The sequence below is a fragment of the Oryx dammah genome, unplaced genomic scaffold (genome assembly GCF_014754425.2).
Source record: "Oryx dammah isolate SB20612 unplaced genomic scaffold, SCBI_Odam_1.1 HiC_scaffold_26, whole genome shotgun sequence".
NCBI lineage: Eukaryota > Metazoa > Chordata > Mammalia > Artiodactyla > Bovidae > Oryx > Oryx dammah.
Genome location: NW_024070210.1, coordinates 56,278,429 through 56,296,303, shown reverse-complemented (window position 1 = coordinate 56,296,303; position 17,875 = coordinate 56,278,429). Strand labels below are relative to the sequence as shown.

Genomic DNA, 17,875 nt, shown 5'->3' with positions numbered 1-17,875 from the left:
ACTCATGTATTATCTATGGCTCCTTTCACATTACAACAGAAGAGTTGAGTAGTTGGTTGAACTGTGAATAATCCACAAAATCTAAAATATTTACTAACTGACTCTTTATAGATAAAGCTTGCTGATCCCTGCTTTAAATTGCAGAGAGGACTTAATTTGGGGATTGGCTACCTATTCCATAGGATATTTTGGAGTATATTAAGACAATTCACTTCCTGTAGATTCTTCACAATTGAACCTTTGTGTAGGCAGGCAGTGGAATTCCCATGGATCAATGTTTTGTGAGTTGATTAACAACAAGTATTTGTAAGATCAGCTCCCATAAACTTAAGGAATTAGTTTTATTAATTTAGAAGATCATTTTCTTTGAGCCTGTGTTTCCTCAAGTGATGAAACTAGACCAGATAATCTTTAAGGTCGCTTTTACTTATGTGGTTCTAACATTAACTCTTTGCACATGTTATTTTCATTTTGAAAAACAATTAGAAGTATTATAAGGTAGAAGAACTTTTTATTCTGAAATTTTTTTATTGAACCAATAGGCTCAATGCTAAGAACCAAAAAATATTATTTGTAAGTTAAGGTTGAATCCAGATTCTGATTTTGGAATGCTTACAAAAATGAAAAATGATTCTTTTCTTCCACATTCCACATTCCCCTGCTTTATTTTTTAAATATCATTTTTAATTAAATACATTATGCATCCATGACATTTTTTTTGGATTTTTACTCTTTTCTGTTATACTTGTGAAAATAATCAGCTATACAGTTAGGGGAAATTTTCAGATTGGTTATTTCTATTTCAATAGAACTGAAAATCTAACATTTTTAAATCTTAGAATTCTTGGTAAAATATGGAAGGCAGATAAACCATATATTCTTTGTCATTCTAAATTATTTTAGTAGAATTCATATAAATTATTTCATAGCTGCTTTATAATATTAACTGCCTGTTGTGAATTCCTGTGTCTCATTTTGAAGTCCTAAGGTTTTCCTGACATCATTGTAATAAATCAGAAATAAGTTATACAGTCAATATTGTGTTAGTTCATTTTCTCTGCGGGCATTAGTAGTCCTCTTCCCAAATCTTTTCCATCTAGTATGTAACAAATGTAATTTTTATAATACATGTTTTATTAGGTACCTCATTCCTAATTCATTCCTAATAGAAAAATTTGGTGGGTTCACACAGTAAGATATCCCATAGCACTCAAAGAAACGAACTGTGGCTACATGGAATAATGTGAACGAGTATTAGCAATGTTATACTGAAAACATAATATACGAAAAGATTACATAAAATGGTGCTTTTTTATAAGGTCACAAGTGACTAACACTAGACATTATTTGTCTTGGGAATACATATAAAATAGTATTTAACAGCAATAATGAAAGCGTTAGGTGGCAGGACACAGGAGAGAGATGGGTTGTGGGGAGGAACAGATAGAACTCTGCCAAGTTTTCTATTTCTTGTGTTCACATTTATTATAAATATAAATACAAAAGCAAGCCATGCATGGACCAATGATGAGAGTATATCATGAGCCAGAGTTTGATTAATCTGACTCATGTACCTGAGATCAGTTAAACCAAAAAAGACAAAGCTTGTAAGAATTTAGACATTGTTATATTTATTTAAAGCCCCTGCTGGCACATGACTTGGACAATGTTGTGATCACACATACTGACATTTTTGCTGTCTAATGTAAAGATTTTAAGCTATAAAATGCCCTTTGGCAAAACTAATGGTGTTAGCCACTATTGTTATACCATTTGGTAATTTTATGTAGATATAATTTTATAGTAAATCTTATATATTCTTATCTGTGAAACTTTGCTTCTTCTATATAAAGGAGTTTCACAGCCTGCAGTAAATATGCATATAACACAGTGAACATGTTTCTTACATTAATGAAACCCAAAGGTGATGTTTATGTCTCCTTTTTGTGTAAGTTTACTTGCCCTTCTATATTCATTTTTTTGGTAATATTTCATTGCGGATATGTAGACACTTTGCGCAATCTTAATTCACTCTTTGCAATGATAATGTTAAATCAGATGAAGTTCTATTGCTAGTTGATCTTACCAGCAGTGTCCTAAGTACCTAGTTCTGTTGTGTTCATAAATGATGGTCTGGTTTAATACTGCAGAGCCTTTTAAGCTAAGCATTTTGAGAACAGCTTCTGCCTTTCTTTTTCTTGTGGCAGCGTGTTGCTAAAGCGCTTACAGAGACACTGGTACATTAAACAGGGCTTTCCCTTTCTTTTCTTACATTGCTCTAGTTTTTGTTTGTTTATTGTTTTTTAGCAAAGCATTTTGCTCAGATTCACTTAATGCATGCATGTATTCAAACATGAGTATCCATTCCTCACCAGTTGGTATGATAGCAGCACTCAGCCCTCATCTAGTTTCAGAATGTATGTTCTACTTGGTCATCACTGATGCATGTTTGTTCTGTTTGTATATAGGTCCTATGCACAGTCAATTGGAATCCCTGAGTGACTCGTGGACTCGCCTGAAACATAACAGAGACTGGTTGTGCAGTTCCTCTTATTCCTTTGAGTCTGATTTTGATCTTACCAAGTCTTTGGGAGTTCACACTTTGATTGAAAATGTTGTAAGCTTTGTGAGTGGAGATGTGGGGAATGCCCCAGGTTTTAAAGAGCCAGAGGAAAGTATGTCTACAAGTCCCCAGGCCTCCATCATTGCAATGGAGCAGCAACAGTTAAGGGCAGAAGTAAGTTTTTGATGTTTACTCCTTGTGAGGGACTATGAATCACTGAATGTACAATTAATAGGAAAAAATTTTCCTTTTCTTCTACTCCTTGCCTCTCTCTTTCCTTCACCTGAGCTTTTTGATGTCGCTATCTTAACTGGAGCAACTTGATATTTTCTTTGCAGTGAACAATAGTGTGTTTTTAATTGCTGTCTTTTAGAACAAGATACTCTAATCACCAAGTGTTTCCTTGTCTCCTAGAAACTATAATAAGATTGGTGGGTGACTATACAGATCTGCTGTTATAGTCTCCATTTTTTATACATTTGTCTGTTTAAAAAGGGCTAGATTAGAACATCATGGTAATAATGATGAATGCTAAAGTTAGTGAACAAAGCCTCCTAAGTATCTCCCTCAAAATATTTATTAATGATTATGATTTTAACATGTCCTCAGATTCTTTGATATTCTTCCTGCTGGGAGGTTGAGCTTAATTTTACTCCTCTTAAGAGTAAGCTGGACTTAGTGACTTAGAGCTAACAGAATATGAAACTGTTGGGGGGGGAGTAAGTTTACTTTGCAGAAACCTGGCAGACATCACCTCAACCAAGTGATCAAGATTAATATCACCATAATTAATAGGTTACGCTAATATCATGCACAGTGATAATAATATGATGAGAGGTAGACTTTGTAATATTCTTCCCCCAAATCCATATCTGTAGTCCAAACATGAGAAAACATCAGGCAAACACAGATTGAGGGACATACTATAAAATACAGGAACAGCCCTTTGTAAGCATCAGGGTCATGGAAAACAAAGACAGAAACTGTCACAGACTAAAGGAGACAAGACAACTAAATGCAGTGTAATATCCTGGATTGGATCCTGGAACATAAGAGGGGCATTATGGGGAAACAGGTGAAATCCAAATAAATTCTGTGGTTTGGTTAATAGTGTTGTACCAATGTTAATTTGTTTTGATAAATGTACCATAATTATGTAAGATATTAACAGTAGGAGAAACTAGGGGAAAGTATATAGGAACTCTTCTATAGATACAAAATTATTTCTAAGTAAAAAGTTTATTAAAAAAAAAAAAAGAGGAATAGGCCAGTTGACTGCTATGGTGGATATTTGTCCTCCTAGGGAAGATAGAGCCCAAAGTTCAAGAGAACCACATTGAGACCTTTTGGGAATACTTCTTCTAATTCTTGAACTAAACAGTATTCATTCTATATAACAGTATTATAAGAAAAGAAAGCAATATCCTTACTACCTGACACTTTTGAAACCTTCACATGTATCTCCTCATGAGCATCACAGTAGTTCTGTGAGTAGATTAAAGTACTAATAGCCTCATTTTATACATGAAGAAACTGAGACTCAGGAAATTAAGTGAGTTTCCCAAGACTGCATAGTAATTGGACTACTCTGGCCTTTAAACTAGGTCTCTTGCATCCAGATTTACTACTTTTTCCACTGTACTCTGTAACTTCTTTTATACTGAAGTGTGCTGCAGAGACCTTAGAGATATTTTAATTTTTGAAGTCATGATAGCAAAATAATTATTTATGTCAATAGAACAGATTCCTAAGAAATATCAAAATTTTCTGTACACTAAGAAATATATTGTCTATGACATAGAGAGTTATTTGTGTCTCAGTTCAGTGAAGAATTCTAAACTATGTTTATTTTACCTTTTCGCAAGCTCCGTTTAGAGGCACTTCATCAGATACTTGTTCTGTTGTCTGGAATGGAAGAAAAAGGTAGCGTCTCTCTGACAGGAAGCAGATTGAGCTCAGGTTTCCAGTCCTCCGCTCTGCTCACGTCTGCGAGGCTGCAGTTTCTAGCAGGGTGTTTTGGTTTAGGCACTGTTGGCCATGCGGGAGCCAAAGGAGAGAGTGGCCGGCTGCATCACTATCAGGTAGGTGGCAGAGCTGTCCTGTGAGAATGGCACCTCACCTGTGTTTTTACACCTCCAGTTTAACAATGCTAAACTTCTTGGTGTTTAGAATTGAGGTTTAAAAATATAAAGACCTAAATGACTTAATGATACCATTGGTTTCATTTCTTGAGTAATAAACAGTAGTGTAGCTGCAATTAGATAAACCAATAGGTAAGCTATGGTATTGTTGTACTTTTACATTCTTTGCTGGCTCAGTTTTATTATCCCTTAGCCAAACTGCATAGAGGTAGATTTAAGTTGGGACAGGGTTGGTATTTGGGAGGATAGGTTTCAAAAATTTACATTTTAGACTTGATCAATTTTACTTAGTTTCTCTGGTTGTTTGAACTGTTTTTTTAAATGTTCTCTTCATGTCTTCCATGTTTAGAGAGGAGAAATGCTTTGTGGGAAAGGAGAAAGATTATATAGAATCAAGAATTTTCAAGCATTGAAAAATAAGTGTTAACTTTTATACACTGAAATATACAAAATGATTAAAAACCACCATAGAGCTTTAGTATAGACTAGGGATAAAATGCTATTACTTTCAAAAGTAGGAAGTGTTTATTTAGTTCTTTGGCCCACTTTTTGATTGGGTCTTTTATTTTTCTGGAATTGAGCTGCAGGAGTTGCTTGTATATTTTTGAGATTAATTATTTGTCTGTTGCTTCATTTGCTATTATTTTCTCCCATTCTGAAGGCTGTCTTTTCACCTTGCTTATAGTTTCCTTTGTTGTGCAGAAGCTTTTAATTTTAATTAGGTCCCATTGGTTTATTTTTGTTTTTATTTCCAGTATTCTGGGAGGTGGGTCATAGAGGATCCTGCTGTAATTTATGTTGGAGAGTGTTTTGCCCATGTTTTCCTCTAGGAGTTAAATAGTTTCTGATCTTACATTTAGATCTTTAATCCATTTTGAGTTTATTTTTGTGTATGGTGTTAGAAAGTGTTCTAGTTCCATTCTTTTACAAGTGGTTGACCAGTTTTCCCAGCACCACTTGTTAAAGAGATTGTCTTTTCTCCATTGTATTTGCTTGCATCCTTTGTCAAAGATAAGGTGTCCATAGGTGCATGGATTTATCTCTGGGCTTTCTGTTTTGTTCCATTGATCTATATTTCTGTCTTTGTGCCAGTACTATACTGTCTTGATGACTGTGGCTTTGTAGTAGAGCCTGAAATCAGGCAGGTTGATTCCTCCAGTTCCATTCTTCTTTCTCAAGATTGCTTTGGCTATTCGAGGTTTTTTTGTATTTCCATACAAATTGTGAAATTATTTGTTTGAGTTCTCTGAAAAATACCATTGGTAGCTTGATAGGGATTGCATTGAATCTATAGATTGCTTTGGGTAGTATACTCATTTTCACTATATTGATTCTTCCGATCCATGAACACGGTATATTTTTCCATGTGTTAGTGTCCTCTTTGATTTCTTTTCACCAGTGTTTTATAGTTTTCTATATATAGGTCTTTTGTTTCTTTAGGTGGATATATTCCTAAGTATTTTATTCTTTTCATTGCAGTGGTGAATGGAATTGTTTCCTTAATTTCTCTTTCTGTTTTCTCATTGTTAGTTTATAGGAATGCAAGGGATTTCTGTGTGTTAATTTTATATCCTGCAACTTTACTATATTCATTGATTAGCTCTAGTAATTTTCTGGTGGAATCTTTAGTGTTTTCTATGTAGAGGATCATGTCATCTGCAAAGACATACAGATGGCTAACAAACACATGAAAAGATGCTCAACATCACTCATTATCAGAGAAATGCAGATCAAAAGCACAATGAGGTACCATTTCACATCAGTCAGAGTGGCTGCTACCCAAAAGTCTACAAGCAATAAATGCCGGAGAGGGTGTGGAGAAAAGGGGGGTTAACCCTCTTGCACTGTTAGTAGGAATGCAAACTAGTACAGCCACTATGGAGAACAGTGTGGAGATTCCTTAAAAAACTGGAGATAGAACTGCCTTATGACCCAGCAATCCCACTGCTGGGCATACACACTGAGGAAACCAGAACTGAAAGAGACACATGTACCCCAGTGTTCATCACAGCACTGTTTATAATAGCCAGGACATGGAAGTAACCTAGGTGTCCGTCAGCAAACGAATGGATAAGAAAGCTGTGGTACATATACACAATGGAGTATTACTCAGCCATTAAAAAGAAGACATTTGAATCAGTTCTAATGAGGTGGATGAAACTGGAGTCTATTATACAAAGTGAAGTAAGCCAGAAAGAAAAACACCAATACAGTGTACTAACGCATATATATAGAATTTAGAAAGAAGGTAATGATAACCATGTATGCAGGACAGCAAAAGAGACACAGATGTATTGAACAGTCTTTTGGACTCTGTGGGAGAGGGCGAGGGAGGGATGATATGGGAGAATGGCATTGAAACATATAAAATATCATATGTGAAATGAATTGCTAGTCCAGGTTCTATGCATGATACAGGATGCTCGGGGCTGGTACACTGGGAGGACCCAGAGGAATGGGATGGGGAGGGAGGTTAGAGGGAGGTTCAGGATGGGGAACACATGTACACTCGTTGCGGATTCAAGTCAATGTATGACAAAACCAATAAAATATTGTAAAGTAAAATTAATTTTAAAAAAAGTAGGAAGTGTTATTGTTGTTAATAGAAAAGGTAAATCTTTATGTGTAATTTAGGATGGGATCAGAGCAGCTAAGAGAAATATTCAGATTGAAATCCAGGTGGCTGTGCATAAGATTTATCAACAATTGTCTGCTACCTTGGAGAGAGCCCTGCAAGCCAACAAGCACCACATTGGTGAGTAACTACGCATGCAAATGTAAGATGCAAGTTCCATTTTTGCCTGGGGTTGTAGTAGGTAGCTAATGTTCTGTGTTTAATAACATTAGTATGTCAGCTTATCTGTAAAGAATAAATACTTGAAAGTATAATAGTGTTCTATACTACCATTTATGTTTTGGAATATGACTTATTTTAGTAAATACTTTGTTAACTTCAAAGAAGATTCTCAATTGTCTTTTTCTCTTTTTTTCTAGAAGCCCAACAGCGTCTCCTTTTGGTTACAGTTTTTGCCCTGAGTGTTCACTATCAGCCAGTAGATGTTTCTTTGGCAATTTCCACTGGTCTGCTAAATGTATTGTCACAGTTATGTGGCACAGACACCATGCTAGGACAGCCTCTTCAGTTGTTGCCAAAAACAGGTGTTTCCCAGCTTAGCACAGCTTTAAAAGTGGCTAGTACAAGGTTGCTCCAGATTCTAGCCATCACTACAGGGTGAGCATTGTAGATGTCTTGATAGAACTTTGTGGGGGTTGGTCTTTCACATTTTAGTTAATTTCCTTTTACCCCTAATCTTCTTTATGTATTTAAGTATGTTTACCCTTCTATATAATTACCATTTATTTTTTCCCATTATTTCACATAGGACCTATGCTGATAAACTGAGCCCCAAGGTAGTTCAATCTTTGTTGGATCTACTCTGTAGTCAGTTGAAGAATTTGTTGTCCCAGGCTGGTGTATTGCTTATGGCCTCTTTTGGAGAAGAAGAGGATGAAGAAGGAAAAAAAATTGACTCCAGTGGAGAAAGTGAGAAGAGAGATTTCAGAGGTATCATAAACATTTTTTTCTGTTATTACTTATAAGCATTTTTTGAGTCCACATTGTGTGAATATCTTTAGAATGTAGATTTCTTTCTGTTGTGAGGCATGAAAGGATTTTTATTTGTTTATTTAGAAACCACATTTCTCTCCTAATATGTACTATGTAGATGTACATATGGTTGAACTTCCTCTCTTTACAGTCAGTTAACCCTGATGTAGTAACTGTACCAGCCAAAGTGTAGATTCAGGCTCTCTATTGTATCTAGAACCTAGAGGTTCTCAGTGACTGATTTCCCCAGATTATGTTTTTGTAGCATTTAATTTTGACAGCTCATCTCTTGAGTTGCAGTCTTGGTTTAAGTGTTCCTCCAGGATCAAGGTTTTTAATATTTTGGAGTTGGGTTAGAATTAGGGGAGCTGAACTTCTTGCTAGGCTGTTCTGTTCTCTAGTCACTAAAAAAAATTCTTCATTATACTTAGTTTTGGTTGCTGTTTTATGGTCATCTGCTTATAGCTTTAAAAAACTATTAATCAACATTATGGGAATCCCCTCATGATTCAGCGATTAGGACTCGGCTTTTACTGCTGAGAATGTGGGTTCAAACCCTGGTCAGGGAACTAAGATCCCACAGGTTGCACAGCACAGCCAAAAAAACCCACAAAAAATACAGTGAACATTGTATTTCAGTAGAATGTAAACCCTTAACAGGAGAACTACTGCATATGTCAGTTATATAATTAAGGAATAAAGGTCTAAAACTGATCATTTGTTGAAAAAATTTTGTGTAACTACCAATGTCTTATTACCATAATAAGCTCTGGGAGCTGTTAAATCCTTTCTGGACCAGATAGACAGACAGATAGATAAAACAAAGGTAATAGATCCAGTCTTTCAAGACCATTATGAGGATTAAATAATTTAATACTTGTAAAGGATTTAGAGCAGTATCTGGCACATAAGAGCTTGATGAATGTTAATATTGGAATAGTATAATGAATACTATTTAAATAAATAAGGTAGTATTTAAATAATATTAATACTGTATAGGTAGGTGGGTGGATAAAGGAACATGCTGGGGATACAAAAATGACAAAACATTATCTCTGCCCTCTAGGACTTTCTAGGATAATGAGGAAAGCAGACATTTAAACAAATAATTACAGTGTAATACAATAAGCTCAGAAGAAATAGCTAAATCTCTTAGGTCAGAATCTAGAAGTATGTATGAGTCTCATTGAGGGCTAACTTTTGGTTTCAGAGGCTGAATCTGTGGCAAGTTACTTCTTTTTTATAAAGAGCATGTTGCATATACAGAGTGTGGGGAGACTCACAAGGCATGATAACATAAAAACAGGCTTTTAATGCCACCTCCCTTTTTCCTGAGCTCCAACTGGGGATACAGGGTTGTTAAGGTAATAGTTTCTTTCCATTCTCTGTTGAGCACTGCACATATGGACCGCATGGAAGAAGCAGAAGAGTTACTTCTCAGCATCCTTCCATATCCAGTAAAAAAATAAACTGTGATGAATCTTAGCAGGTGTAACAACACGCTGAGTCCACATCCATTCCCCTCAGGTTGTCCCTTTTCTGTTTATGGGCGTGCCTGGGAGTGAGATTGATTCTAGTCAGCAATGGCTGGGCATTCAGATAGGTAGACCAGGTATTAATAACTCCACATACTCTCTATAATACTTAAATAAAAGTAAGGTGTACTCTTCATTTCAAACATAGTACTGATACTGGAAACAAACTATATCATCAAGCTGTGTCAACTAGCTTTATGGTTAAGGTCTCTAGGCTTTAATTACTTTAATTAATTGAGTCTTATTAAAAAAAATACTTGCTAGGAGTGAGAGTGGGGTTGGATGGAGGCCTCCTAAAAGAGATTTTCCCAGGGGTCTCTACCAAGAGAGAAAGCTTCATGGAAGAGGTAACTTTTCAACTGGATTTTGAAGAAATGCATAGGAACAAGATTAGAGTGAGATGTAGGTACCTAGGGCAGGCTAATAATTTTATATTCTTCAAATTAATACTATTAAAAAGTTTGCATATTAGCAAAGACTGAAGAAGTAAAGATTAGAGTACTGTGAGAAGGAAACGTAGAAAAGGAACTCTTAGCTTTTTCTCTAATTGTCCCTAACAGGTTAGTTCTGTCATAAACCTGCACACCCATCAGCAAAACAAAAGCCCTCCAGTTAACAAGCTATCCATGAAGGTATTATAGATTACTGACTAGTCAGACCTGTCCTTTGGCTGGGAGTTGGTCTCCCCTCCATCACAAGTGACTTATCTGTGTATTTCTTAATTTGATATGCCAGGATCTCCCTGAAAAAGAAATGCCTGCTTTCAGATTATTACAGTTTTCCATGTTTTAATGCACCTTACAGACTGACATTCTGGGAATCTGCCCCACTTGCAAACTTCTCTGTCCTGGCTCTGAGTGGGTCATACCTCCAAGGTGTTGGATGATGTGAGATCATGGTGTATTAGAAGAAGAGCAGAAAGTTCTTTGGCTTCAAAATGCACAGGGTTGTTGTTGTTTAGTTACTAAGTCGTGTCCAGCTATTTTCAACTCCATGGACTGTAGCATACCGGGCTTCCCTGTTCTTTACTATCTCCCACAGTTTGCTCAGACTTAATGTCCATTGAGTTGGTGATGCTGTCCAACCATCTCATTCTCTGCCACCCTCTTCTCCTCCTGCCCTCAGTTTTTCCCAGCATCAGGGTCTTTTCCAGTGAATCATTCTTCGCGTCGGATGGCCAAAAATATTGGAGCTACAGCTTTAGTGTCAGTCCTGGAGGGAAACTGTAAGAGGGGTGACGAGAGGTATTGATGTTCTTGGGAAAATTGGGATGGTTGTTTAGAGCATGTTGGTGGAAAGATTTCTTATATGTAGAGTTCAGGCAAACCATACCCAGGCCTAGAAATTTGTGTCTTGTAGAATATAAAAACAGTTAAGTCTTTTTTAGAGATGTAATTCTTAATTTGATTGGGCCAGAGAAATGGGGAAGTGGTGAGTGGATCATGGACTTTTTGAACATGTGATTACAGTCATCAGCTCTTTTACTAGGCTAATGCACACACAGACATGGTTTTGTTTTGGTTTTTAAGAATATGTTTCAGTTCATAACATTTATTTATTTTTGTTCATGCAGCGTGGCTTGTAAGATATTAGTTCCCCGACCAGGAATTGAACCCAGGCCCTAGGCAGCTAATTGACAGCCTAGGTTGTGAATTAAGTGGTACTTAACTGCATTCTCAGTGTAAGTTATTTGACAGAAAACTGTTTCCTGTATGCTTTTGGTTATAATGTAAACCTGTCTGTTCATTCTTTAGCTGCTCTTAGGAAACAGCACGCAGCTGAACTGCATCTGGGGGATTTCCTAGTTTTTCTTCGCAGAGTTGTATCTTCAAAAGCAATTCAATCAAAAATGGCTTCCCCAAAGTGGACAGAGGTGCTTTTAAATATAGCGTCTCAGAAATGTTCTTCAGGTATGTGACCTTTGTCTTATTTTGGAGTATTTTGCATATCACATGTGTTTTGTTCAGATAATACCAGACTTTAACAACATTGGATACTTGATCTTGATTTTAAGACTTTTCTTTCCTGTTTTGTGAGTACTTATTTGATTGAAAGAAAACTAATTTCAGGAGTGAAAATGGAAAGGAATCAATAATAGAAGATAGCACTGGAGAAGATCATAGATTTAATATTGGAAATTCTCTGGTTGTTCAGATTACAATAATAAGTGGAGAACATGCAGTTTATTGTGATAATTAAGCACAGATTTTGAAATTGTTGGATTATCAGAATGCAGATTTGAATTTGTCTGTTCTTTCTCATCATGATATGATTTCTGTTGCTTTGATTTAACTTCTAGTTGTGTGCTATCTATGAGAGTTCTGCAAAATAAGCTTAATTCTTGCTTCTTAGCCTAAAACTCTGGTCTGCTTACATAGATCACTGTCAGTCTTTTCCTAATCTGCTTGCTTTTTATTGTTTTTAAAATAAATGTACATAAAATAGAATTTACCATTTTAACCACTTAAGTGTACAATTCAGTGACATTGAGTACATTCACAGAGTTGCTCAACCATCACTGCTGCCCATTTCTAGAACTTCTTCATCATCCGTAGGCAATGGCACCCCACTCCAGTACTCTTGCCTGGAAAATCTCATGGACGGAGGAGCCCTGGTGGGCTGCAGTCCATGGGGTCGTGAAAAGTCAGACATGACTGAGCCACTTCACTTTCACTTTTCACTTTCATGCATTGGAGAAGGAAATGGCAACCCACTCCAGTGTTCTTGCCTGGAGAATCCCAGGGACGGGGGAGCCTGGTGGGCTGCCGTCTGTGGGGTCGCACAGAGTCGGACACGACTGAAGCGACTTAGCAGCAGCAGTCTTTCTAAAGTGTGCTAAAATGTAACATAGTCTTCTGTGATACATGTTATTTTATATGTGTACATTTTTAATATCGTTTATTAGTGTTTCTTTTTACTTTTTTGTATGTATTCAATTTTAAAAAAATTCAGATTCTATATATGATTTAAGGTTAATATATAAACAAAAAGAATACAGGCAGCTTATTATTAACATAATAGCTGCAGTTATTAACTGCAAAAATACAGTAAAATGGAGTCATACTAAATGTTAATGTTCTTGCAACAGAATTATCCCAGTCATTGTGGTAGCAAATTCTGGCAAGAAATTGATTTGTTGTTAAAAGAGTTTAAAGAATTTCCAAAATTGATCAACTGTTCTGCAAATAAAATAGCATTTTATTTAAAAGAGGCCTTACCTTTATCTTATTTTCTTAAAAGCTCTGCCATTTATAAGTTACTACTATTGGCAGATCAGTAGTTCAAGTCAGGATTCTTTCTGTAACTATGCTTCTTAGCCTTATATATAGTAAGTTTATAGTCATTTTCCTGTCAGTTTTTCTTTACTAGTATAACTTACAGTAGCTTTTTTTTCTCCTTTAGTAAAATAAGGCTTATGATAATATTGAGTAAGTTCTTAGAGCATGAAGAAGAATCAGATATTAATAATTTATTTCTACTGGTTGTTTTTATTGGGTTGGCCAAAACAGTTCTTTCGGATTTTTCTGTAAGACAGTGCAAAAAACCCGAAAGAGCTTTTTGGCCAACCCAGTAATAGTAATGGATAGAAAAAAAAGCATCCGTATCCTGCCTCTGTCTTTGTTTGTTTTAGAAAAATACAAACTGCTTTCTCTCCATTAACCCTGTAGGTCCATCAGGGCATAGATGCAATCAGAAGCAATTAAAGGGTATGATAAGCCTGAGCTTTAGAGGTTAACAGATGGGTCATTTAAAATTCTACTTCTGTCTCTACTGAGCTGGCTTTGCTCAAGTTACTTCTCTGAGCCTCTGTTTCCTCATCAGTAAAATAAGGATATAATGTAGGATTTGTGAGGATCAACAGAGTTATTAATGTATATGAAATGCATAGCATGGTACTTGGCACAGGTATTTATTATAGTACACTATAAATAGATATAATATATACGTATAATATATACATATATATACATAAAAACTTACACATAAAAACTGAAACACAAACATGAATATTCATATACATTGATGGATATGGGATGAATCCAGAATTCTTGTGATAATGTGCTGAAGTGAAGTCCGTTCCATCCTAAATACTTAACAGCTTCAAGGATTTTTTTCAAGAAGTTTATTTAAACTTTGAATTTAAGTTACATTTATAGTAAGACAATGTTCTTTTCCCCCTCCAGGCATTCCTCTAGTTGGTAACTTAAGAACGAGGCTCCTTGCGCTTCACGTCCTTGAGGCTGTGCTGCCAGCTTGTGAATCTGGTGTAGAAGATGATCAGATGGCCCAGGTTTCTATTTTTAAAATTATTAGAAGATATTCTTTACATTTGCAACATGATTCACCCAAATTTAAAACTTATAGTCTCTGGTGTTGCAAATGTGTCATTTATTCAGTAGCATCTACGACTTCCACTTTTGAGATTGTTTTTTAAATTTTTTCATCTCCAAGCAAAGAAAAAGAGAAATTAGTTATGAGATGTGAGAAGTGGTGGTATAGTGAATATTTTCAAGGTCATAATGAAAGGACAATTTATAGAATTTCTTACTATGTTTGGGCATCTAGAGAGAGAAAGATGTGAGGCTGTATGGCCTCATCAGAGGTCCATATAGCGAGGCAACAGGGCAACTCTGTAGTGGGTTAATGATCTTTCTAAAAAATGACATTTTAGCTTGCATCTCCACAAAGTAGCTGTCAGACATTGGTATAATTAAATCTCACAGGTGACTTAATCTTATGATTTATCTTTTCTAAAAATAGTTTAAATAATCCTTTACAGATTTTATCATTTTTCCTTCAATACATAGGTTGTGGAACGCCTGTTTTCCCTCCTGTCAGATTGTATGTGGGAGACACCCATTGCTCAGGCCAAACATGCTATTCAGATAAAGGAAAAAGAACAAGAAATAAAATTACAGGTACCTGATTCTTCCAAAAAGGTATTTTTAGACAGCACAATTGAATATCTTGCCACCTGTCTCTGGATCCTTTCTCCTTTGATGGACAGTTTTCTATCAATTATTCAGTCTCCTCTCTGCACTCACTCTCCCTCTCCCCTGGAGGACTTTCCTTCTCCTCAGTTTGTAAACATCTCTTATTCCCATTCTCCTAAATAGCATTTTTTATCAATGAAGCCTTTCTATATATTCTTTCATACGTCGTTGCTAAGCCTCTGGGAAGAGTAATCTTGTACATGTTTTAAGTCATTTCCTTCCTTCTCATCTCTTCAGCCCAATTGTTTCTTTTCCACCAAAGCACTGAAATAATGACAGAGGTGTTGTTGGTAATAGTGTATGTCTTTTTGCTCACGATTTACTTGACCTCTGTAAACTCTAGCCTTCCATTGTTTTCAAACCATCACTTGCTCTAGATTCCCTCTACCAATCCTTGATTCCCTCTGGAGGCATCTCTTCTTTAGTGTGACTTTCTCCTTGTCTCCATCCCAGATTCCGGTGTTCCTCAGAGTTCTGTGTTTAGCTTTTCTAGAAGTCTCAGTCATAATCATGACCATTTTCACTACGTTCATTGCCTTCCAAACTTGAATGATAGATAGCCCAGGTGTCTTTCTTTCAAACCTTTCTTCTTTTCCTCCCATCCCATTTTTATTGGTGGTACTAACATTCAACTAGCTTTTCAAACCTGAATTCCTGGGAATTCTAGACTTTGCTAATATCCCCCTCCGTGTGGTCCCTAGACCCCATTGATTTCACCTCCTAAATCGTTTTTGCTTGAACTCGTCTATCTAGCTATCTTAGTCTTTCTATTAGTTTTCATGATTCCATGCATTTTCTGGTTTTCCTTCTATCCCAGTACAATGGCCTTTTCTTCTCATCTTCTTTTATTTGTACTTCACCTTCTATTTTAGGGCTTCCCTTGTGGCTCAGACCAGGGAAAGCCTGGTCTGAGGCAGATTCCCATTGAGGCAGATTCCCATTGAGGCAGATTCAGGTAAAGAATCTGCCTGCAATGTAGAAGACCCAGGTTCAATCCCTAGATGGGGAAGATCTCCTGGAGAATGGAATGGCAACCCACTCCAGTGTTCTTTCCTGGAGAATTCCATGGACAGAGGAGCCTGGTGGGCTGCAGTGTATGGGTTTGCAAAGAGTTGGACATGACTGAGTGACTACCACTTTGACTTTCACTTCTATTTAATCTAACTGCTGGAATATCCCAAGGTTTGGTCCTAAGACCCTTTATTGTCTTCAGCTGTTACTTCCATTTGATTTCCTCTATCATCAAACCTTATGCAGATCCATTTGCCATTGGTCACCAAATCTTTAGTCCCATTTTTGACATTTTTTTCTGAATTCCAAACTTATATACCCATCTTCTACTTGCCTTGCCACTTGAGTGATAGTCTAATAGTCATTTCATACTTAGCAGCATCCTTAGTTCTGTTAATAGTCTGTTCCCCAGGCTTTCCCATATTTCCTAGTAAGTGACTCAACCAAAAAACCAAGCAGTCATCCTTGATTCCTCTCTATCACACACACCCCATTTTCTCTATCTATATAATCTCTAAGTCCTGCTAACTTCTCTGTTAATACTTTACTTGAATTTTTCCACCTCATTCCTCTGCCATCACCCTACTCCAAGCCACTCTTTTGTCTGGCCTGGATTATGCAATATCCCATATTAATTCATTCTCTACACAGGATTTAGTGTGAGCTTTTACCTTGGTAACTTGGAATATGTTGATCCTCTGCTTAAAACCCTCCAGTTAATGGTTTTCCATCCTTTATCTCCTCTTTGCTTACTACACTGTGAACAGCTTGCCTTCTTCTTGCTTCTTGAACACACTGAGCTTGTTCCTTCCTTTGGACTTTGCTCTGGCTTTCTTTCTACTTAGAATACTTCCCTCAGATATGTTTCTCAGAAGTCAACTTATTATTCATGTCTTGACTTAATTATCACTTCTTCAGATTCCTTTCCTAATCCGCAATCTAGAGTCAGTTGCCACATACTCTTTAATGCCACAGACATCACCTATTTTAATTTCAGTGCAGCATTTATCACCTAATATTTTCTTGTTTCTTTTCTGTCTCCACTTTCTAAAATATAAGCTCTGTGTGAGCAGAGACCTAATCTATCCAGTATATTGCTGAATATATAGGACCTGGTATAGTGTCTAGTACACAGTAGATGCTTAATAAATACTCATTGGGTAAATGAAGGACTTTTACGTTGTCAGTGTTTCTTACCTGAACTCTTGCAGTAAACTCTTGATTGTTCTCTCTGTTTTCATCCTGTATACTCCTGGTACAACAATGTTTATGAAGCATAGATCTGATCAGAGTTCCTCTATATAAGTCATTCTGTGTAGAGATTCTGTTGTCTAAAGTTCAAACTTAGAATGCCTTCCATGATTTTGTTCCTAGTTCCTTATTCTTTTTCAGTCACATCCTCCAGATCGTCAATACTGCTTGCAATTAGGTTAAATCAGTGAATGCTGATGAGTGAATTCTGTTTCAGTTCTTTGCCTTGACACATGCTGTTCAGTTCAGTTCAGTTGCTCAGTCAGTTCAGTCGCTCAGTCGTGTCCAACTCTTTGCGACCCCATGAATGGCAGCACGCCAGGCCTCCCTGTCCATCACCAACTCCCGGAGTTCACTCAGACTCACATCCATCGAGTCAGTGATGCCATCCAGCCATCTCTTCCTGTGTCGTCCTCTTCTCCTCCTGCCCCCAATCCCTCCCAGCATCAGAGTCTTTTCCAATGAGTCTACTCTTTGCATGAGGTGGCCAAAGTACTGGAATTTCAGCTTCAGCATCATTCCTTCCAAAGAAATCCCAGGGCTGATCTCCTTCAGAATGGACTGGTTGGATCTCCTTGCAGTCCAAGGGACTCTCAAGAGTCTTCTCCAACACCACAGTTCAAAAGTACTGCCTTAAATTTCTTTTTCTTTGATCAGCTGCTTAATGCCTTCTTATCATTCAAGATTGAGGTCAGAAGTCATCCTCTTTTGAATGCTTACCTTATCCTTCCCAAGCATGGTTAGAAACTTACACTTTTGTGTTTCTGCTATAC

General features: G+C 36.7%; 1 protein-coding gene across 1 annotated transcript in view; it reads left to right on the top strand.

Annotated features, from left to right (window-relative positions):
- Positions 1-17,875, top strand: part of HERC1 (HECT and RLD domain containing E3 ubiquitin protein ligase family member 1) — a 194,134-nt gene that overhangs the window by 99,974 nt on the left and 76,285 nt on the right. Inside the window, exons 26-33 of the mRNA XM_040226709.1 lie at positions 2,469-2,737; positions 4,429-4,644; positions 7,339-7,459; positions 7,699-7,936; positions 8,088-8,269; positions 11,601-11,756; positions 14,031-14,137; positions 14,655-14,765. Coding sequence (XP_040082643.1) covers positions 2,469-2,737; positions 4,429-4,644; positions 7,339-7,459; positions 7,699-7,936; positions 8,088-8,269; positions 11,601-11,756; positions 14,031-14,137; positions 14,655-14,765 — 1,400 coding nt within the window. The remainder of the gene's footprint in view (positions 1-2,468; positions 2,738-4,428; positions 4,645-7,338; positions 7,460-7,698; positions 7,937-8,087; positions 8,270-11,600; positions 11,757-14,030; positions 14,138-14,654; positions 14,766-17,875) is intronic.